The 22,963-nt window shown below is 49.8% G+C and overlaps 1 protein-coding gene and 1 pseudogene across 2 annotated transcripts in view; one reads left to right on the top strand and one right to left on the bottom strand.

Annotated features, from left to right (window-relative positions):
• NOL4L (nucleolar protein 4 like) overlaps positions 1-22,963 on the top strand; it is a 132,348-nt gene that overhangs the window by 61,553 nt on the left and 47,832 nt on the right. For both annotated transcript variants that reach the window (XM_018057704.1, XM_018057705.1), the window contains exon 4: positions 5,901-6,010. In XM_018057704.1, coding sequence (XP_017913193.1) covers positions 5,901-6,010 — 110 coding nt within the window. The remainder of the gene's footprint in view (positions 1-5,900; positions 6,011-22,963) is intronic.
• Positions 15,457-15,913, bottom strand: LOC102190706 (annotated as a pseudogene).

Raw genomic sequence — 22,963 nt, 5'->3', positions numbered from 1 at the left:
GGGAGAGAAGGGGGCGGAGGTGGTGGTGGGAGGGTGTGCTGGACAGTCCCATGCCCTCCCCCAGCGCCAGGAGCACAAACAAAGGAGGCTGCGAGGATCAGGAAGTCCGAGGATGGGAAATTCCAGGGCCTCCCAGCTCCACCGGCCCCGGAGCGAGTCTGGGCGGAGAGGAGGCAAAGATGAGAGCCGGGTGTGCCCTGGTCCCAGCCTTCTCCGCTGAGAAGAAGGACTTCGGGAGAGGGCACGTCTCACTTTTCTTTGACGTGACAAAATGCTGTTTGCGTGGCTGCAGACGAGGAGTTAGCAGCGGGCAGCGCCGGTTACCCCCCAAAGGGTCCCTCCTCAGCCAGAGCCGTCCACTCAGGTGGTGGCACCCCTGCAGTGGTTTTCAACCCCCTCCCTGCCTGGCTGCTCCAGAGCCCCCCACTTCCTGTCCTGCCCCACGTGACCCCATTCTGGTTCGTTCCTCTGCCCCTGCAGCCTCTCCTGCGCTGGCGTGCCCTCTTTCAATTCTCACGCTCACCCCTTGTGTAATCTGGGGAGGTTGCCTCATCTGTAAACTGGGGAGTTCTTGGGAGCCTCACGCAGGAGGGTCTGCATGAAGCCCTGGCAGGGCTCAGTAGCTGTCGTCCGAGTGACTGAACAGAAGTCCTGTTGAAATACCCCCTCCACAAAGCTGCCTGGACCTACGCCAGCGGCCCTGGAGCTCTTCCTCCTTGGAGCGCTAATGGACTGGCCGTCAGTCCCACCCTGCTGGGCCCAGGGGCCGGCCCTGTGCCCTTCCCCCCACCATCCCCACCGTGAATGCACACCCTTCGGTGCTCCTTGAAGACTTGCTGACCTATTGATCGCTTCTCTGGAAGAGAGGGGATTTTTTTTCATCACCTTCTAAGCCAACCCCAGGTCTGGGATCTCTAGTTCCAAATCTGAACCCCATGGCCGGTTGGCCGGTTCCACATTTCCTCTGCGCCAGGCCCTTATTGCGCACACATCCTTCACCCACCCAGCCCTGACCCTGGGAGCTCTTGCCCTGGCACCCAGAAACTACAGTGTCTCTGGATTGAGGAGTTCTTCCATTCCTGTGGGTGGAAACTCAAGAGAATTTGCCACGCTGTGCTCCACCTGGAGGATCCGGGCCATCTCCTCAGCTGGAGTTTGCGTTGAATGGCCCGGTCACTGAGGCCCAGCTGTGGTCAGCGCTCGGCTTGGCCTGGGGAGAGCCTCTGCGTCATCGGCTCTTTTCAACAGCCTATAAAGCTAGGTCTGGCGCTGGGGTTGGTTTCAGGTTTCTTGGCAAAAAGGTGTCGAAACATTTCTTCGGGTGATTCCTCTGCCTCTCTCACCAGCCACCTAAGGGGTTATTTCGGCTCCATGACCCTTACTAGCTCTGAACTCACTGGTGGTCTCAGGTTCCTTGCGGTGGCTCAGGCGTGGCCCCTGTATTTATTGACCACGGCAGGGACCTGGCCCGTCTGGCAGAACCTGGGGAAGCTGCTGCTTCCTCATTCGTGGGTTCACCTTCTCTCATCTCCTACCTCCCTACGTGACACGTGACTCCAGGGAGCCCCCACTGGCCCTGTTCCTTAGCTCCTTCCTATGAGTCTGTGTGTGTGGTGCTTATCTCTCCCAGAACCATGCGGCTCCCTTGCTGCCAAAAACCTGCCTGCCTGTCTCTTGGCTGCGGTGTGGCCCGAGCCCTGACCTCCCACAGCCAGCTCCCTGGCGCGTTCCCTCCCCAGGAATGTCTCCTGCCTGCCAAGGTCCTGCCTCCCCGACAGAGCCCTCACTTCTGGAACTGCGGACGCAAGCATTTCACGGCACACGGATCTCTGATGGATTCGTCTGTGTGCCCAGGGTGTCCTGCTCCACTCCACCCCCACCCCCCACCCGCCCCCCGCCGACGAGGGCATCCACCCTCCTCTTCTTGAGCTCTCCTGGCTCACCTCTGGGCACCAGAAGCAGTTTCTGAACTGTGGACATGAGGCGGAGGGAACAGGCCAAGGAAGACCCCTTCTCTCACTTCCCAAGAGCACCTTCCCAGCCTCTGTGGGCTTTTCCCTGCCCTACACTAAGCTGAACCTTGGCTTTAAATTTTTTCTTTCTATTTCTTTATTTTTATATTTTTGATATTACTTTTTTGTTGTTGACCGTGCCGCCAGGTGCAAAGGATCGTAATTCCCAGACCAGGAATGGAACCCTCACCCGCTGCAGTGGAAGTGCCGAGTCGTAACCACTGGACTGCCAGGGAAGGCCCTGTTTGTTTTTTTTCCTTAAGTTACCTCTTTGTAAGAATTCACGGCATTTCAGGCAGGACACGGGTGACCATTGGTAAAGGAACACAGTGTCCAGCCTCCCAGGACTACGAAACACAGAGGATATTGCTACGTCACTTGATGAAGTCTTCATCTGAGGCTCTGACCGGGGACCCTTAGGGTGGGAGGCCCTTCTCACGTACCACATTGTCCAGCAACTTCTCAGCAGACAGCCTTGTCTCTGAGGAAACAAAATGCAAACGGCCACATTCTCCATCTGAAGACGCTCACTCCAAAACAGGAACCACGGCTCTTTCGAATGACATGTCTCAGTGTGGCTGCGGGGTCTGCCTCACACAGCGCGTCTGGCCTCGTGGAGTTGCGGGGCTTGGGAGGTGAGGGGGTGGGCAGATCCCAGCGTGCCCCCCCGCTGCCCCGGTTGAAGAGGTCAGGTCTGGGTGGATGGTGGGGCGGCAAGAAGAAGAGAACCCACAATCACAAAAACGAATTCTAGTTTCCCCACAGCACTGGGCGTCTGTGCTGGTGGGGCCAGTGTACGCTGTGTCAGAAAAGCCACAGAACCAGGAGGGGCTCCCTTAATAGAAGGAAAGGTTGGGCCCATTTTTCAAGCCAGTTCCTGAGACTCCCTGTGAGTGAGTCCTGGGAGAATGAACATTTCTGCATATGACAACATGGCTTTCAAAAACTCAACAAGGGATCCCTTTGGTGGTCCAGCAGTTAGGACTCAGCACTTCCACTGCAGGGGACTGGGTTTGATCCCTGGTCTGGGAACTAAACTCCTTCCACAAGCCGCACAGCGCGGCCACATTTTTTTTTTTTTTTCCTAAAAAAAAGCAGGGGGGAGGGGGAACGAAGCTCTGCGTTTTTATGAAACTTACTAGAAAATGTTATTCAAGCAGTACAGTCACCAGAGGGGCACCACCTCAAGATGCGTGGACCCTGTTCTCTGCGGGGCTATTCTATCCTCACCAAGTAGGAACTGCCCTGGTGCCCCCTGGCTAGTTTTGCTCTCTTGTTTGCAGGAGCCATTTTTCTTTATTGTGATAAAACATAATGCAAAACTCGCCATTTTAATACATTTTAAGTGTACAACTCGATGGCGTTATAGTTATACTCACTGCCCAGCAGTCATCACTACCATCTATTTTCCAAAACTCTTCATCCTGCCAAACAGAACCTGCAGCCCCGTGAAGCAGTAACTTCCCGTCCCCAGATGCCCTGGCAGCCCCTCCTCTACTTTCTGTCTGTGCGAACATGCCTGCTCCAGCTGTCGCATCCACATGGAATCACCCAGTGTCTGTCCCGTGGTGTCTGGCTTCTTTCACTCAGCAGTGTTTTCAAGGTTGTGGGGGCCTGCTGTGGGCTCTGGCTCTGAGTGGCAGCTTCAGCAGATCCCTGCCTCCCTCCACCCCACCGGTCACCGGCTTCCCTCCAGCCTGTCCTCCTGGGCGTGGTGCCAGTGGCGGCAGGCAGGCTTCAGCTCATCAGAAAGTCGCCCCTACTTCTCACGCCACTCTAACCCCAGCCCACAGATAGAACTAGGCGCCAAGGAGGTCTTGGGTCAAAGGCCTGGCGCGCTTGGAGGCTGGGGGAGGAGGCAGCCAGAAAACAGGTAACCACGATGACTCCCCAGACAGAGGGTGAAGCCAGGTCAAGTGACTAAATGACGAAATGAGGCCCTGCTTTGTGTGACAGGTCCTAGCAGGTGGCTTCAGGGTTTCCAGCTTGGTCACAGCAGGAGACATCTGAAGGGGAGGCTGGACTGGAAAGAGTGGCAATGGGCTTCCCTTGAATCATGCTTCCCGTCTTGTTGACTTACTCCTGCGCCGTTGCGGTCGCTCCTAAACGGTACCCACAGTTGCACCTAAGATGCACAGCACAGTGGCAGGCTGGGCCCACTGCAGGGGCCTTTGCAGAAATGACCAGACGTTTTCAAGAGTCACTGAGTAGGGACTTGCTAGCGGTTAAGACTCCGCAATTCCAGTGCAGGAGACGTGGGTTTGATCCTTGTTCTATAACTAGCTTGTTCTAACTAAGATCCCAGATGCCTCTGGGGGAGGTCAAGGAAAAACAAAAAAAAGTTGTTAAATATTCCTACCCTTTGACCCATGCTATGCTATGCTATGCTAAGTCACTTCAGTCGTGTCTGACTCTATGCGACCCCGTAGACAGCAGCCCACCAGGCTCCGCCGTCCCTGGGATTCTCCAGGCAAGAACGCTGGAGTGGGTCGCCATTTCCTTCTCCAATGCATGAAAGTGAAAAGTGAAAGTGAAGTCGCTCAGTCCTATCCGACTCTTAGCGACCCCATGGACTGCAGCCTACCAGGCTCCTCTGTCCATAGGATTTTCCAGGCAAGAGTACTGGAGTGGGGTGCCATTGCCTTCTCCGTTTGACCCATGAATTCCATGTTTTGGAATCTGGTCTAAAAAGGAAACGATCCCAAATACAGACCAGTATTCACGTACAGAGATGTTCCCAGCAGTGTTTATAAGTAGCCCCTGATAGCAAATAGCCTAAGTAGCCAACCATAAGGGAGTAACTTACAGAACATATGATAAAACAATACAGGGATATAAAAATTATATTTGCAAAGCAAAACAAGATTTTTGATGGTAGGGGAAATGCCTATGACAAAATGTTAAGCAAAAAAAAAAAAAGGTTTCAAAGCAGACTGTTATTCTCGGTACGCATTATGATATCAAATATGTAAAAAAGAAATCACAGAGGAAAAAATAAACAGAAGCATATGCCAAGCTGCTTGGTGCAATTATGGACTTTTTTTTTTTCTTTACATCTTTCCACACTTTGCAAATGCTCTACAAAAGGAAATGCATTACTTTGATCTTCAGGACAAGAAAGTAATAAAAGGGAGGAACAATGCTCCTCTCCATGTGATTAAAAAGGAACTAGAATTTGGGTGGCGGAGAAGACAATGGCAACCCACCCCAGTACTCTTTCCTGGAGAATCCCAGGGACGGGGGAGCCAGTGGGCTACCGTCTATGGGGTCGCACAGAGTCGGACACGACTGAAGTGACTTAGCAGCAGCAGCAGCAGCAGAATTTGGGTGGACTGGAGGCCTGGCCCAGACCCGTGAGCCAGGTGGTCCCTGGCGGCTTTAGAGAGGATGCTGTGGGGGGTGAGAGTCAGCGTGGGGCAGTGTGGCATGTGAGTGAGCTTAGACCAGTGTAGGAAACTTACACATTTGACTTCAAGGGCCTGGCAAGCATCATTGTTGAGTGCAAGTGTGCAGGGCGACAGGAACGGGTGGACACTGCGGCAGAACAGAGCCCTCGAGCCCTAAAAGGAGAGGCTCAGCTGCAGTGGGTGTTTGCCATGTGAGTGAGGGCCCTGTGTGGCCAGACCTTCCATTTTTCAAAGAAGCCAGAAATCCCCGATTTTCAGCTGTGACCTCTCTTACTAAACACGGTCACTTAGTTGAGAAACACTCTCAGCACCGTGCAGTCCACATCCACGGGCCAGATATGGTGGGCGCTCCATGAGTCAGAGACCACCTGCCCACCTGGCCTCCTGCCCGGGCCCCGTGGTGGGTTCCCCCCGTGGGTGCCAAGCTGCTGGCGGCCCACTGCACAGGCTGAAAGGGGCTTCCTTTTCTTCTCTCCACCAGAAAACGAGCCTCCATCTCCTCTGGTCTCCGGGATCATCGATTACAACATGCCCCTCACCTCCACGTACCTGAAACAGATGAAGTTGCGCGTGATGAATTCCCAGGAGCAGGTAAGGCATCCGTCCCCCTCACCCCACCGGAGGCGTCCTAACTTGCCTGGATGTGGTTGAGCCTTTCCGAGATGTGGGGCCACAGCCTGTGTAAACACCCTGGAAACCAAAGAGGCCCTTATCTGGTTATCTGGGCCGGGCAGTCTGGGCTGAGAGGAGGGAAGGAACGCGTTCCTAGTGACAAGGTCTGCTGGGCAGACCGCCCTGCCAGGTCTTCGGGGAAGCCTTCCTGAAGGGCAGGAGCAAGGAGGTGGAAGTGGGGGCGGGGAGAGCTGCTGGCCTTGGCTCTCGGCTTGCCCTTGCCCTGCTCTGCCCTTTGCTGTGCCACTCGTCTCCTTGCCCTGGGGAGGTGAGAGGGAGGCCACGCCTGCCTGTAGCCTCTGTCACTCTTGGGGACCCGGCGGGCCTGGAGGGTGAGCCGGGGAGCGTGGCCCAGGGTGAGATAAGGCCCCCCCCCCGCCCCCCCCCCGGGCTGTCCAGGACTCCCCAGCTGTGGATTGCCCAGGGCTGTCAGGCACCACAGAAACAGGCTGTGAAAGGAAAACCTCTCCTGCCCACCTCCCTCCGCAGCCCACCTTCTAGCCCTTTGCAAGGCGAGTAGCCTGACTGTCTTTCAGAGAAGGACTGGGTGAGTGCCACCCCCCTCCCCGAGCACTGCCCCAACCCAGAGTCGGAGTGTCTCACCTCCTGCTTCAAGCTTTCTCGTCAGCTGTGACATTTGAACCTGCCGCATCTTTGAGGCCTGACTAGGGGAATGGGTTGTTTTCTCGTTGGAGTCTGACTTCCAGCCCCGGGTGCATGCTATCCGGGATGTGGCTGGTCTCCTTGACAACCTGGGTGTGTGTGCGCCGAGGAGGGTGACAGCTCCGCTGCCAGCTCTGAGGGGATGTAGCTGGAGGTGCTCAAGTAGTATCTGGGGCTGGGGTCTGAGGATCTGAGCCGTTTGGCTTGAGTTCTGCATTGCCCTGGGGAGGAGGTGTGGTGGCTCTCCCATCCCCACAGCCTCAAAAGGGCGGATGAAGTAAGCTGGGCTCTGGGTGGTGGAGTTGTTTGCATCTCTCCCGTCTTTTCATCTGAGATGTTCTCTTTTCTATGACGGTCGCATCCCTAAGAAACTTCAGAAACAGTGGGGATAATGGTGTCAGGTTTTCCACTCAAAACCGCAAAGCTGTTTTGTGCAGAAAATGCCAGTTATAAGGGTGTTGCTCTAACAGAAGCAACAGTTATAAAATCTAAGCACCACTACACAGGGTGAAGCACAAAGGCACTCAAACAGCCAAACAGCAGGAGTTCAGCCCCACGGCTTTTCTTTTCCCCACAAAATGGCGCTTGAGCCCAGTTCATTGCCAGAACCGGTAGTGGCCAGTGCACCACACTGGGATCCCTCATTAACGGATCTTGGTATGTTTCATTCGGTTATACAAATTCCTGCTGTCTCTGGGGCTCTAAGGGGTTTCCCAGGTGGTGCTAGTGGTACTGAACCTGCCTACCAGTGCTGGAGAGGTAGGGGGCACGGGTTCCATCCCTGGGCCGGGAAGATCCCTGGGAGGAGGGCATGGCAGCCCACTCCAGTATTCTTGCCTGGAGAATCCCATGGACAGAGGAGCCTGGCAGGTTACAGTCCACAGGGACGCAAAGAGCTGGACATGACTGAAGTGACTTAGCATGCATGAACCCAAGGGGCATTAAGACTGGGGTGTGTGTGTGTGTGTTAGTTGCTCAGTCGTGTCCAGCTCTTCGTGACCCCATGGACCATAGCCTGCCAGGTTCCTCCGTCCATGGGATTCTCCAGGCAAGAATACTGGAGTGGGTTGACATTTCCTTCTCCAGGGGATCTTCCCAACCCAGGGATCGAACCTGGGTCTACTGCGTTGCAGGCAGATTCATTACTGTCTGAGCCACCAGGGAAGCCGGTTAGATGCATTAACGAGGATTCAGTCATTTAACAAATATTTATGGAGCCCTACTCCAAGAGCCAGGCTCTAGGGATGACCAAAGACAGCACCATTCCCAGCTCTTCTTATGATCTGGGGGGAGAGAGACACTAATGAAAAAATCACACACAAGTGCTAAGCTCATAGCAGGCAGCAGAGTTGGGCGAGAGATTAACCAGCCATCATGGGTACAGCTGTGGCAAGTGCCAGGCAGGAGACACGTGGTGCCGTGGGTAGTTAGATGGGCATGATGGGGGGACCAACACAGGGGTCAGGAAGGTTTGCCTTAGAAGAGGATGCTTGAGCTGAGTTAGATCTTCAGGGAAGAGAGCGCCAGTCTGAGGAAACAGCTTGTGCAAAGGCCCTGTGGCTTGAGAGGCTGGTATGGCTGGTGCAGAGAGTGTGAGCAGTTCTGAAGCTAAAGAAAAGTGGGAGAAGCACAGCACTGGGCATGGCAGCGCTTTTAGCCCTTTTTGTCTCTCTATTTATGGCTGCTCTGGGTCTTCGGTGCTGCACATAGTTGTGACGTGTGGGCTTCCTATTGTGGTGGCTTCTCTTGTTGCAGAGCACGGGCTCAGTAGTTGGGGCACATGGGCTTGTGGAATCTTCCCCGACCAGGGATGGAACCTGTGTCCCTTGCATTGGCAGGCAGATCTTTTTTTTTTTTTTAATTATTATTTTTTAACACTAAGAACATTTTTGTATTGGGGTATAGCTATACCCTTGGGGTATAGTTGACAGTTTCAGGTGAACAGCAGAGGGGCTCAGCCATGCGTATGTATCCATTCGCCCCCAAGCCCCACTCCCATCCAGGCTGGCACATAACACCAAGCAGGATTCCCTGCGCTCTGCTGTAGGTCTTTGTTGGTATCCATTTTAAATATAGCAAGCAGTGTGCACAGGACATTCCCAACGTTCCCAACCATCCCTTCCCGCCTCCACCCCCAGCAGCCATGAGTTCGCTTCCTAAGTCTGTGAGTCTCTTTCTGTTTTGTAAGTAAGTTTATTCATATCATTTCTTTTTAGATTCCACGTAGAAGGGACGTCACATGATACTTCTCCTTCGCCGTCTGGCTCACTTCACTCATTTTGACATTCTCTAGGTGCATTCATGCTGCTGCAGATGGCCTTGGCGCTTTCTTTTTAATGGCCGAGTAATATTCCACTCTGCACATGCGCCACACCTGTATCCGCTCCTCTGTTGGTGGGCATTCCGGTTGCTTCCATGTCTTGGCTGTTGTAAGCGGCGCTGCAGTGAGCGCTGGGGTGCGTGGACCTTTTCAGGCCATGCTTTTCTCTGAATATATGACAGGTGGATTCTTCACCCCTGGACCACCAAGGAAGTCCAGCATGTAAGCCCTTGATGGGAATGAACGGAAGTTCAAGGATAAGTCGCCCTGGTGAGGTTCAGGCTACTCTGATAGAGAGGGAGTGTGGGAGGTGTTTGTCCCCAGGGGGTTGGGGCTGAAGCTGAGATTGAGGTGGCCTGAGTTGACAGTGGAGTTGACTGTGTCTTCACCTCCATCCCTGGTTTCCCAAATTGGGGCCCCCTGAATGTCCCCGACCTTCTCCAGTGTGTGGTAGAAGACTGAAATGCAGACCCTCCTTGCACACCCCTGGCAGGAGAGGCAGTGTGTGTGAGGAGGCCCTTCCACCTGGGGCCCTCCAGCTCTCAGCCTTCTGCCCTGCACATACCGCAGTGAGCGCTCAAGGCCTCAGCCTTTCAACCAGCACCATGATCCCGGTTCAATAGCCAGGCACGTGGTAAAACAAGAAGTCACACTGCTCACCAGGTTATATATCTGCAGCAGCAAGGAAGGGCCAAGGACCCAGGTGTCTTTGATTTTTCAGCTTGAGTTGAAAACTAAAAATTCACTTACTTGAATTGGTAGCTTCTTTCCTGTAGCGAAAATGTAGCTTCCCTAGTGGTTTAGACGACTCAGACCGTAAGGAATCTGCCTGCAATGCAGGAGACCCAGGTTTGATCCCTGAGTTGGGAAGATCCCCTGGAGAAGGGAATGGCACCCCACTCCAGTATTCTTGCATGGAGAACCCCATGGACAGAGGAGCCTAGCAGGCTACAGCCCGTGGGTTTGCAAAGAGTCAGACATGACTAGGCGGCTAACACTTCCTGTAGTGATGTCAGAGCAGGGCTCCCCTTTAAGTGGGCGAATGGCTCCCTGTCCCAGTGCAGCACGGGTCTGGCTCTGCTGCTGTCAAACACCATGTCCCAAGACAAGGCTTTGGGAGTAGTTTCATTTGCTGCAGCATCCCTCTGACCCCGAACGGCCTGCCAACAGAAGACACCTGTAGTGTCTGCACATCATTCATGAAGGCTGGAATGGAAGATAAACCCAATTGTAAATAACAGCAGCTGGGATGAATGATATTTTGTGAATGCTGAACAAAGCTCTGCATCTAAAATCTCTGAGTGAGAAGAACCTAAGAATTCAGTTTTTCCCAGCATTAGGTATCCAGGAGACACTACAACAGTAAGGCAAGTAGGGCGTTTTCCCCTCCCTCGGCTTTGAGCAGGCAATGAACAGGTGGTGGGGTTTGTTTGTGAACTGGACAGAATCATGTTACCTTTGTCCAGTTGTGTTGGATTAATGTGCTGAGAAATGGGTCTTTCTCTGCGGAGGATATTAGGTAATGTGAAAACCTAATAATAATGTCCATGCGTACGTGCTGAAGTCACTTCAGTTGTGTCCAGCTCTTTGCCACCCCATGGACTGTAGCCCGCTAGGCTCCTCTGTCCATAGGATTCTCCAAGCAAGAATAATAGAGCGGGCTGCCATTCCCTCCTCCAGGGGATCTTCCCAACCTAGAGATTGAACCCGTGTCTCTTACGTCTCCTGCACTGGCAGGGGGGTTCTTTACCACTAGTGTCACCTGGGAATTCCAATAATAATGTTCACAGGAACAAAACAGAATATTGACATCTGATCCAATGCAGTGAATATTTATTATGGTGTCTCAACATGCAAGACATTTAGGTCCACTCTCCCAGGACCTCCATCCTAAGACACAAGATCCCCCACAAGCTGTCATTTTGGTGGCCACATAGAGCTGAAAATAGGTGAGGGGCACCCGATAAAGTCAGGGGTTTTTTTTCCCCTTATTTGGGAAAGCATCATGAAGATATACAACTGAAATCACATTTAGTGTTACCGATGACGAATGTGTTTTCTTGTAGGGGGCTGGGTGTGAGGATCTCATGAGATGTGGACTGTCGTGAAGAATGTTCCAAAGTATTCTTCTGATAAGATGGGGTCCCAGGGAGGGGTGCAGGCCACATTCATAAGGCCAGAGGTGGCCAGCAAGTGCACCCCCAGCTGCTGATCTTTCAAATTCCCTTTCAGCGCTGTGTGCAAGATCTACCAAGGGGAGTGTTAGGATCTCTTCATGCAGACACTGGTTTTGTTTTCTGTCTCATTTTATTCTATTTTTCATGCTGAAAAAAAATTACACAAATACATCTGGCCTCCGTCACCAAAAAACAAAAGCATGGTGATAAAACTCACCATCCTCCCACCACCTGGATCACTGAATATTTTGGTGCAACCTTCCAGACTACTGAATAGAAAACGGAATTATCCTGCACGTACCATTTTACAGCCCGCTTTGCTTTCCTGTATCATTCAGTCTCTTTACTCTCCAAGCCTTGAGGTTTCCACCTACCAGATAAGCTGATCTTATAATTCTCTTGTCACTCACTCATTCCTCACCCGTATCCCCCATCCATCTATCCATCCATCCATCATGCACCTGAGCTGGCAGGTGCTAAGGAGACAGTGGTGAACAGTCTCTCTCTGCCCTGCTGCCTCTCACAGTCCAGTGAAAGAGACAAGGAAAATAAAAATCAACATTCTGGGGTCTGTAGGAAGCACTTAGAGGTGGAGCAGAGGAGGGACAGGGAAGCAGAGTGGATGCCGTTTCAGGCACCTGTTCTGTGTCCAGCCCTTTGCATATATCACCCCTCGCCCTCCCAGCTCAACAGGGTCACATTATCATCCTCATCTTGCTGGTTTCGTAGCTGAGAATCAAGAAGTTTCCATATTTGCTCAAGGTCACACAACCGCTGACATGAACTGCAACTCAGATCTTTTCCGTCCAAACCTGTGCCCCTGCTACAGCCGCAGGCCCTATTTCTCCATGGACTTCCTGGGTGAGGGTGTTCTCCTTAGAATCCGAGGCGGTGGGTCACCTGGGTCCTGAGCAGCGGGTCGCTGGCAGGGCTAGAGGAGAGAAAAAACGTCCTTGGCAGAGACGCTGGCAGAGCAGGCAGAAAGCTTTGTTTGGCTTGGGAACTGGGAGCCGCCTGAAGTAGATGAAGCTTAAGGAAATGTGGGAAGTAGGGATTTGGTAGGGGGCCTGGGTGGGGTGGGGGTCTCCCCCTGCCTTGTGAATGCCCAGTTACCTGCTGGGGTACATGTAGAATTTGATATCCATGTTATAGAGGATATGAACCTGATTTTTCCTGAGATCACAGTGTTTGAACCAAGACCACATTGTAGAAATCAGATCCAGATCCCAAGGAGAAAGACAAATCCTGTGTTCCTTCCCCGACACACACTTTCATTTTATAGAAGCAGAGACTGGGACCCCGGGAGGCTTAGCAACTTCCCCAGGGCAACCCCTGGCCACCCTCCCTCCCCAACTCCTTGCTCCTTTCAGAGTGGGAAGCCTGTCAGCACCTTCCTTCGCCTCCCGCCTCCCTCTCTTCAATTCTTGGAGCAGCACTAATGTCCCGCTAATGGTTTTAATGGTTCTCCCAGCAGCGTGTGAAGCGGTGCCGCGCTCCATTGTTTAAACCCGCGTGATGGAGGCTCTTATTTGTCTCCATTAACCTCTGCCTCCCTCTCCTCTGCAGCTCTCCCCTGGCCCAGAGTTTTCCCTGGGTCTTGGAGGTTGGGGGAGGAAGGGCAGACTGCCCTCCTCCACCGCCCAGATGTGGGGCCTGCAGGGTAGTCCCTGCGCAGAGAGCCGGGGGTCCTCCAGAGTACTGGCCCTCCTGCTCCTTTCAGGAGGCGGTGTGGAGCAGCACTGCTCTCAGCCAAGATTCCAGCCCACCCACCAAAGACGCTGGAGTGACAGTTCCAGTTCTACCTACCAGCTGGGTAACCTGGAGCTAATCATTTCACTTAACCGGGCTCCTTTTTCCTCCTCCTGTTGTTCAGTTGCTCAAGGACTGTAGCCCGCTGGATCCTCTGTCCTTGGGATTTCCCAGGCAAGAATATTGGAGTCGGTTGCCATTTCCTTCTCCAGGGGATCTTCCCGACCCAGGGATCGAACTCGAGTCTCCTGCTTGGCGGATTCTTTACCATCTGAGCAACCAGGGAAGCCCTTTTCTCCTGTTACCTGAGAACAATAACATATTAATATCAGTACACCTCATAGATTTAGCCCAAGAGTTAAACGACACAAAGCAGGTGCAGTGCTCAGCACAGCACTGCGGCACCTTAGAAGCACAGAGGAAGCCTCAGTGACCTCTGCTGCTGCTGATGGTGATCTTATTATGCGACCTTGGTTCAATAGACACCGTGAAGGACCTTGTCCAAGATCGTTCTTGGGCCACGAAGATGAATAAGACAGCATAGCTGGTCTCCAGGAGCTCTTCTTAGCAGAGAGGACAAGACAGTGGCTGTGGAACTGTAATCCAGGATAAGAAAATAGAAACAGGAAGGGACCAGGAACCTGCCAGGCGGTTCAGGGGACACTCGCTTATTTTAAAATGAGATTTGGACCAGCCCAGAGGTCCAGGTGAGGGACACTGAGGGATAACAGCTCTAGGAGGACCTGGGCTGGGAAAGGCCACAGCCAATCTGGGAAAAGGGGGAGAAGGAAGGAGAAAGAGGAGGCGAAGGGACTCAGCACATGTGCCTCTTGAAGGGAGGTCACGAGAGAGCCCTTTCCCCAGTCAGCACCGGGGAGCCAGGCGAGGACTGGGGGAGGAAATGAGCACATTCCATGTGTGAAACTTTCTCAGGTTCCCATCTTCCTTAGTGGAGAGGGAAACAAGCCCACTCTGAAAAGCTCTCGACATTCACTTTCTTAATTGTGGCAAAATGTGAAATTTGCCACTTTAATCATTTTTAAGTGTATAGTTCAATGGCATCAAGTACATTCATGATGTTATGCAATCATTACCCCTATTTCCAAAATTTTTCATCACCCCAAACAGAAACTCTGTAACTGTTAAGCAATAATTCCCCATTCATCCCACCCCCAGCCCCTGGTAACCACTGTTTCGCTTTCTAAATTTGACTGTCCAAGTACCTCTTTTAAGTGGAATCACATTATTTGTCCTTCTGTGTCTGGCTTATTTCATTTAGCGGGTTGTTTCCAAGGCTCATCCATGCGGCAGCGTGTGTCAAAACCTCATTCCTTTTTATGGCTGCATGCTATTCCATTGTATAAACAGACCACATTGTTGATTTCCATTCATCCATTGGTGGCCGTTTGGGTGGTTTCCACTTAGGGGTAGCCACATTTACTATTTTAATCATTTAGACCAGGCTGTGGGACAGGGAGGGATTAAAACAGGGATCTGCTCATTCTCTCTCTGAGTTCTCACCCCTCTTTATGGCTTGCTTTTCTCATGGACATACTCAGGCTTCTTCCTGCTCAGCAGGGGCCCCCCAAATGGGCAGACCCAAAGAAGAAGCACAGTTGATGGGTCACAGTGAGATCCTGTCACTTACTTAAACAGTGTTTGACTCGTAGGACTTCCACCTGCAGAGAACCTGCAAACGCTGACGCTGCACCCAGATTTAATAGCTTGATGACAGCCTCCCCTAGTGGCTCAGTGGTAAAGAATGTGCCTGCCAATGCAGGAGATGTGGGTTCAATCCCTGGTCCTCGAAAATCCCACATGTCGAGGAGCAGCTAAGCCCGTGTGCCACAACTACTGAGCCTAGCCCATGCACCGAAACTAGAGTAGCCCCGACTCTCTACAGCTAGAGAAAAGCCTGTGCAGCGTGAAGACCCAGCACAGCCAAAAATTAATAAATAAAATTATATATAAACTTAATGGCAACAATGATCTCCTTCTTCCCCATCCTCAGGCTGCCCCAAAGCCCAGGCAAGGTGTGAGCTCAAGAGAGAAATAGCAGAATGGAAACTTTGCCATGTCCAAGGATTTAATAGTCTTTTTAGGAAGCAGCCAGAGAAGGCAATGGCACCCCACTCCAGTACTGTTGCCTGGAAAATCCCATGGATGGAGGAGCCTGGTAGGCTGCAGTCCATGGGGTCGCTGAGAGTCGGACACAACTCAGTGACTTCACTTTCACTTTTCACTTTCATACATTGGAAAAGGAAATGGCAACCCACTCCAGTGTTCTTGCCTGGAGAATCCCAGGGACGGGGGAGCCTGGCGGGCTGCCGTCTATGGGGTTGCACAGAGTCGGACACGACTGAAGTGACTTAGCAGTAGCAGTAGGAAGCAGCGGTTCTAACATGTTTCTTTTGTTCTTCTTTTTTTAATAGTAAAAACAGCCAGCTAGACTCAGTTTAGGTGGTCCCCAATTTGTTGGCAACATCCAAACCTTCATAGTCAGGGGCCAGCTGTACAGAAGCCTTCTTCCCTCCACTGGGCCTGATCAGGGTGTTGATCTTGGCCATGCCAGCGTCGTAGCGCTTCTTCACGGCCTGGTGCCCGTTTTTTGCCTTGGCATCTGCGGTGAACCCAGTGTGTTGTTATCCTCTGTCTTATTCATGGCTGATGTAGTGTGAGGGGAAACTTGATGATGGCATAGTGCTCAAGCTCGTTTCTCCTAGGGGTACTCTTCGGAGGGTATTTGGGCTGCCTTCCGAGCTGCAGTGTTTTGGGCTGTCAGAAGCTGGGTGATGTCCAGATCTTTTTTGCATGGCTGTGGACACCGTTCATTACCACTTTCTTGGCCTTTAAAGTCTCTCCTTTGGCTTCAGCTTCAGGAGGGGCAGGGGCTTCCCTTATCTTCGACACCATCTTCTTGATAAAGCTGATGTATTTCTTGAAAAGTAAGCAACAATCTTCACAAAATAAAAACAGAATGTAGAACTCCTAAATGGCTAGAAAAAAATAACAGAACCAAAGAAAGTAATTAAAGCAACCAAAGAAAGAGTAATTAAATGAAGGAATAAAAGAAAAAGCAATCAGAAAGAGTTATAATAAATGGAAAACATAGATAAACTAACAGGAACAAGATCAAACACTAGTAAATCACAATAAATGTAAATGGGTTAAGTTCCATTAGAAAGAGTCAAACATGCTCAAATGAGGTTTTTTAATGGTAGAATCCTCTTGGTGTTTGTAAAAGACTTTTTTTAATGACAAAAAAAGATGAAAACATAGGAAAGAGAGGGAAGTACTATTAATGTCAAACAAGTTCAAGGCAAAAAAAAAAAAATTAAATAGGGCAAAGTGAGATATTTTATGCTGATTGAAAGCACAGTTTCCCAGTAAAATTTCAGAGCCTCTTAATTTTGGAGGTCTGCCCTTGGGGAGTTTGAGACCTCTTAACCTCAAAGGTCTGCCTTGTGCGGAGGTGAAGGAAGACAATAGGTCCGATGAGTAACTTGGGCTTCACTGGGAGAGGCTGCATGTTTCTTTCCCAGCCATCAGCATCTTCTCATCATCAGGCTCTTCACTTCACTTTTGCATTTTTAATTTTTAAATCTATTTTTTATTTGAAGGATAATTGCCTTATGGCACCTTTGCATTTTTTTGCTGCTGTCTTGCTGTAGCCATTTCTCTAGACCAGTATTTTCATACTTTGAGCATCAGTGTCTACTCTCTAAACCTACATAGAGTAATATGAGGGGTGGACCCTGTGGGGCTTGAGAATGCTGAATCTGCTGCCTTCACTGCCTGAATTTAGTCCCTCTCCTCCTCTTCTCACTGAGCTCACCCACTGAGATATGCTGGGGCCACTCTCTCAGTTCCCATCCTTTGTCTTCTTCCCAACTCCAGGCCTTCCTGGTCCACAGCTGACTTCCTTCTCAGCTAGAGTTCCATTTCTTGCTTTTCTCCTCTCAGGCACTCCCCTCAGGCCTCCAAGATCAGCCCCCGCTGTTACTCTTATGGAGCTGAGTCAAGGGGGCTGGGCTTGCCCCCATGAAAACCCAAGAAAGGCTTGGAATGCCACTGGCACCATTTTCAAAATCTGAGAAGCTGCAGCACAAACCTTTTCCCATCTCCAAAAGTCCCTGGCACTGCAGAAGGTTTGTGCTGCGGCGAGAAAAACGAAAAGCCACTGAAATACTGACCTTGACCAAGGCTGCTGTTTGGATTTCTGCGGGCAAAGAATGATCCTTGGCACATTGCTGCTGTGAGAAGATGTGCGAGGGTAGTGGCTGTCCTCAGGTTCTGCCCTGCGCCCCTTGGTCCCTCCCGCATAACCCCAGGGCAACTAACCCTCAGAAACAGCTTAGCCAGTGTTCATCTTTTTTATTTACTTGTAATCACTTTTATGTGTATCAATAAAATATATATCTTAAAAATCATATAGAAAAATGGCAGATCCTGTCCCAGCCTCCCCACTTCAATTTCTACCCATCAGAGACAGCTTCTTTTCTTCCTTAGTTTTTAGCTATCTCTTTTAGTATTCATCTCCTATTTCTAAAAAATTGTGTTCACACTGCTAGTTCTTGATTTTTCAGTTTTGGTTACTGTTGTTTAATTTCTTGCTGGAGGAGATAAATATGTACGCAGTCACACCCTCTCATAAACACATGTATTATTTCTCCTTTTTCCATCCCTCAATATTACCCATACTTCCCTATTTAGATAAATTATTATATTTATATTATTATGACTGTGTAAGTTTTTCAAAAATGAGTTGATTAGCACACTATGATTACATTTCCTTTCCTTTTCTATTTTTATTATTTTTAAAAATTATTTGGCCATGCTGGGTCTTAGTCGCAGCATGTGGGATCCAGCCCTCTGGTCAGGGATTGAACCCAGGCACTCTGCATTAGGAGCTCGGAGTCTCAGCCACTAGACCACCAGGGAAGTCCCTCTTTTTTTAAATAATTTAATTAACTAATTAATGTTTGGCTGTGCTGGGTCTTCATTGCTTGCCCAGGCTTTCTTTAGTTGCACTGAGCAGGGGCTACTCTTCATTGCGGTGTGCCTGCTTCTCATTGTGGTGGCTCCTTGGTGCTGAGCGTGGACTCCAGGCATGTGGGCTTCGGAGCACAGGCTCCGTAGTTGTGGTGCATGGGCTAGGCTGACCCTTGGCATGTGGAATCCTCCTGAACCAGGGTTTGAACCTGTGTCCCCTGCATTGGCAGGCAGACTCTGGACCCCTGGGTCATTAAGAAGGTCCACATTTTTCTTTGATTCCGCAGAGTTAGCCATTGCCTCTTTTTTCCCCAACCTCTGCCCTCTGTCTTTTGATCTTGCTTATGCTGTGCATGTTCTGACATGTTTGTTTTTATGTACTCAGACTTTTCAGTTTTTTCTCTAGTATCTTCTGCATTTGAGTCTTAAAAAGGCTGACTCCACTCTGCCTCTGTGTCCTCTTTTAGTATTTTTGTTTTTTAATTTTTTAGAACAGCTTTAGATTTAGAGAAAAACTGAGAGGATAGAGCAGAACTTCCACATTATCCCCACCAGTTTCCCCTTATTAATACCTTACATTAGTATGATACCTTTGTTACAATTAGTAAACCAGTTGTTGCTGTTCAGTTGCTCAGTTGTGTCAGACCCTTTGCGACCCCATGGACTGCAGCACACCAGGCTTTCCTGTCCTTCACCATCTCCTGAAGTTTGCTCAAACTCATGTCCATTGAGTCGATGATACCGTCCAACCATCTTATCCTCTGTTATCCCCTTCTCCTGCCTTCAATCTTTCCCAGCATCAGGGTCTTTTCCAATGACGTGGCTGTTTGAATCAGGTGGCCCAAGTATTGGAGCTCCAACTTTAGTGTCAGTCCTTCCAATGAATAGTCAGGACTGATTTCCTTTAAGATTGACTAGTTTGATCTCCTTGCTGTCCAAGGGACCCTCAGAGTCTTCTCCAGCACCACAGTTGAAGGCATCAATTCTTTGGCGCCTTGTCAGCTAAAGTTTATAGTTTATTTCCTTAGTTTTTACCTCCTGTCCTCTGTTTGTTCCACAGTCCTTCCTGGGACACAGTATTACATTTACCTGTCACATCTCCTTAGGCTCCTCTCGTCTGTAACAGTTTCTCAACCTTTCCTTGATTTTGATGACCTTGACAGTTTTAAAGCATACTGGTCAAATATTTTGTAGAATTTTGGAATTTGTCTGATGTTTTTCTCAATGTAAAACTGTGGTTGTGGGTTATTAGGAGAAAGACCACAGACAGAGTGTCGTTTTTTAAAAAAAATTATTGAAGGATGGTTGATTCACAATGTTGTGTTTAATTTCAACAAAGTGACTCAGTTACACACACACACACATATGTATTCTTCTTTTCATATTCTTTCCCACTACGGTTCATCACAGGATAATGACTATGGTTCCCTGTACTATACAGTAGGACCTTTTTGTTTATCCACCCTATATATAATAGTTTGTCTTTGCTAATCCCAAACTCAGAGTGCTGTTTTTACCACGTGTTTCTTTTCTGTCTCATCAGATCTTAGTCACGGCACCCAGACACTTCGTTGCCGAACTCCGGCTTCTCTCTAGTTGTGGGGCATGGGCTTCAGAAGGCTCAGGCTCAGGGGTTGTGGAGTGCAGGCTTAGTCGTCCTGAGGCATGTGGGATCTTGGCTTCCCAGAGATCGAACTTGCGTCCCCTGCATTGGAAGGCGGGTTCTTAGCCACTGGACTACCAGGGAAGTCCCATACCACATCATATTAAGCGTACATACTGTCACTGTGATTCATGACTATTGGTGTTGCCTTGATCGCACCTGGCTGACCTAATGTTTGTCTGGTCTGATCAATGTAAGGTTATTCTTTTACCCCCTTCCAAACTGTACTCTTTAGAAGGAAGTCAACCATGTACAGCCCACACCTAAGGAATGGGCTTTATAATTGCCCTCCTTGAGAGTGAAGTATCTACATACATTATCTCAAATTCTTTGGCATGGGAGGTTTGTCTCTCCTTCCTCATTTATAAATATATTCAATCATTTATTTATATGGCTGTTTATTCTTGACTTTGTGTTATAATCCAGCACTACTGTATCTGTTTTGATGCTCACACTGTTCCAGCTTTGCCACTGGGAACTCTTTCAGTTGGTTCTTGTGCTCTTTTGACACACCCCCATCAATGGTTTTTGTTGGTTTGTTTTTCGTAGGATTTTTTTTTTTTTTTTAGTGTTTTTTTACCTTCCAGTACTACAAGATGCTCCAGGCTCATCTTGTATGTTTTCTACCCCAATCCTAGAATCAGTTGTATCTTCCTTTTATTATAGAATCATATTTTAAAAAACCGAGATCTGGGTGCCAAGTGTGCTTATTGCTACTGGGGCGTCCTGTCTTTTACACCCTCTCTGCTGACACAGCAAAAAAATACACATGTTTTCATATTTGATCTTTGATCCGTTTGGAGCTTATATGTATTGAGTACATATCCTCCTTTACCCTTTTATGTCAACATCATTTATTAAAGAATCTATTTGCTTCCCACTGATTTGAAATGCCGCCTTTATAATTTACTGAATTTCCATCTGAAACAGAATCTACTTCTATCCAGTCCGTCGGTTTCTTTGTCTATTCATGTGCCAGCTCCACACTGCTTTAAATGTCGAGACTAATATGTCTTAATATCGGACACATCTCATGACTAATACGTCTTACTATGTAGCAGGAATGGTTCCCTTCCTTGTTGTCTTTCTTTTTAGACGTTTTCTTGGCTTGGAAAAGAGTTAGTGGAAGAAAAAAAAAAAGTCTAATGCCTAAAACACTTCATACACCATTCTTGATGAGGGAAAGATGCTGTAGAGGCACCATTGATGCAGCCGCGTAAACGTGAAGCTGGGACGCTGACCACAGGCCTTTCTGTTCACCCAGCAAACAAGCTGGGCTGGGGGCCAGGAGGATCATGGTCCCTTGAAGGAAACTGCAAGCTAAAAACATCAGCAGCCCAGCGTTCCCAGCCTCCTGAAGATGGTGACAGGGAGAACAGGACACGTTTATTATTTATTTCTTTATTATTTTTGGTTGCACTGGGCTTCCTTGCTGCGAGAGGGCTTTCTCTGGTTGTGACAAGTGGGGGCTACTCTCTAGTTGCCGTGTGAGGGCGTCTCACTGGAGTGGCTTCTCTCGTTGTGGAGCATGGGCTCTAAGGCACGTGGGCCTAGTAGCTGCGGCACCTGGGCTAAGTTGCTCTGTAGCACGTGGGGTCTTCCCAGACCAGGGGTCGAACCCGTATCCTCTGCATTGCAAGGCGGATTCTCAACCACTGGGCCACCAAAGAAGCCCCCAGTGAGCATTGTTTTAGTGAACATTAAGTCACTATTTCACTGACAGTCCTTGAGTGCTTTCAAGAAACTTGCTGCAGTTTCCACATACTCTAAGCAAATGAGCACTATGGCTGTTGTGCCAGGGCAGCCTGGGTTCAGAGACATTTGTGTCTGTCTTCTTTCCTCCTGCTTCCCTGAAGGACTGTGGGAAAGCAGCAGAAATGAGCCAGCACCCTGTCTTGAAAGCCAGTTAGTTGCCTGGTGCAGTTAGTACCCCAAACCCCAACAGCTCATTGTTCCCATCTGCTCCTAAAGTCTCAGTCCTCTTCCAGGCTACTGAATCCAGCCCCATGCACATGAGGATGCCGACGCAGCCTTTCAACCTCATTATCTGAGGGAAAATGCATGCAGTGGCCATAATTTACTGGTGTAGGCAGGAGAGCTGCCTGGTGCCTGGAGCAGAGTCCTGCATGCCGGGCCGGCCCTGGGATGCTTTTATCTTTGTCAAGGGAAAAGGTGGGGGCAAGGTAGAGGCATCTCTCCCCGGCTGGGCCAGGAAGGAGCGAATCAAAACATCCATGTGGTCACTGAACCAGCTGCCCACCTTGACTACCCCCCTCCATTCTGGATCTGGCCTGCCTGAGACCCAGAGGGGCCTTGTCTTGTGGCTGAGTCTCGTTATTGTTGTTGTTGTGTTTAACAACAGCACTCGTGACTGCAGTTCTTAGAGATCATCTAGGACAAGGGAGATATCTTGGGCAGGGCGCTTTCTCCAGTTCTATTTTTTAGTCACATGTTTTTGAGAGCGAGACCCCTGGTGGCTTTTGGAGCCTTCTGCTTAAGGCACCGCAATGCAGGCTGCTCGGGTCAGGTGGGTTGTGGCTTTTACCCAGCATCTTGACCTCCTTGACCCTGCCAGCCTGATGGCTTCTTCTCAGGTGGGGCCCAGACAGGTCCCAGCCGCTAGCAAAGAGCTGCTGCAGGAGACCTGACCCCTCCACCCCTTGGTGGGTGCGTGGGTGGATGGTCTGGGCTTTGTAACCAGACCTAGAAAATGCAGGAGGGTTCCCGACGCTTCAGCAGCTGATGTCTGGAGATCAATTAGAGATAATGGCTCTGGGTGGACTCAAAGAAGCATGGGCAAGATTTTTCCAGGTTGTGATTATGTTTACCTCATTACCGGGTGGCACAGCAGTGTCGGTCTGTGAGTTTGTGCCGCTGCCTCGTTTTTGCTCATAGGGTGACCAGCCGCTGACCCCTGCTGGGCTGGGAGCTCCCCCTCCTCCACCTAGACAGAGGAGGCAAGGGCCCACAGCTTCTGCTCACGGCCCTCCAGACCCTTGCCCTCCCTATAACCCTGTGTTTGTATAGTTTTTTTTGTTGTTGTTAGAAAAGCTTTTAAATGACATTTATTTTTATATATCAGTAATGTTAAAAAGTATATATGTGCTTATATACTAGCAATAAAAATTGGAGCTATAATTTTTAAAAATCTCTCTATAAAATGTATTTTAAAATTAAATAGTGTATTCAACAAATTGCACTATGACCCTATGATCAAATGTAGTCCTGAAACTATATGTCACTAAGTTTAACTTCTAAATACTGTCTCTTTGAAATGAAGGAATTAGATAAGCAAATTAACTTTCTTT

The sequence above is a fragment of the Capra hircus genome, chromosome 13, assembly GCF_001704415.2.
Source record: "Capra hircus breed San Clemente chromosome 13, ASM170441v1, whole genome shotgun sequence".
NCBI lineage: Eukaryota > Metazoa > Chordata > Mammalia > Artiodactyla > Bovidae > Capra > Capra hircus.
The sequence above is the reverse complement of the archived record's forward strand: the minus strand, read 5'-3'. Positions and strand labels throughout refer to the sequence as shown.